Source organism: Cariama cristata, unplaced genomic scaffold (assembly GCF_000690535.1).
Source record: "Cariama cristata isolate BGI_N322 unplaced genomic scaffold, ASM69053v1 scaffold1975, whole genome shotgun sequence".
Taxonomy (NCBI): Eukaryota; Metazoa; Chordata; class Aves; order Cariamiformes; family Cariamidae; genus Cariama; species Cariama cristata.
In genome coordinates, this window is record NW_009616789.1 from 302498 (window position 1) to 302804 (window position 307).

The window sequence follows — 307 nt, forward strand, 5'->3', positions numbered from 1 at the left end:
CCCAGCCTCTTCCCCTGCCTGCAGGGCCCAGCAGAGCGATAGGCACAGGGTCGTGGGCTGCCCCTGGAGTAACGCTTCACCCTCTTTCTCCGCAGGAGTCCCAGGCAGTGATTACATCAATGCCAATTACATTGATGGGTATCGGAAGCAGAACGCCTACATCGCCACGCAGGGACCTCTGCCAGAAACCCTCAGCGACTTCTGGAGGATGGTGTGGGAACAGAGAACAGCAACTATAGTCATGATGACCAGGCTGGAGGAGAAGTCCAGGGTATAGCATGTGCTTCTTTTCTGAAAAGCGGGGGGT

At 56.4% G+C, this 307-nt stretch overlaps 1 protein-coding gene across 1 annotated transcript in view; it reads left to right on the top strand.

Moving 5' to 3' along the window:
• Positions 1-307, top strand: part of PTPRF (protein tyrosine phosphatase, receptor type, F) — a 296503-nt gene that overhangs the window by 280343 nt on the left and 15853 nt on the right. The window contains exon 26 of the mRNA XM_009700288.1: positions 96-271. Coding sequence (XP_009698590.1) covers positions 96-271 — 176 coding nt within the window. The remainder of the gene's footprint in view (positions 1-95; positions 272-307) is intronic.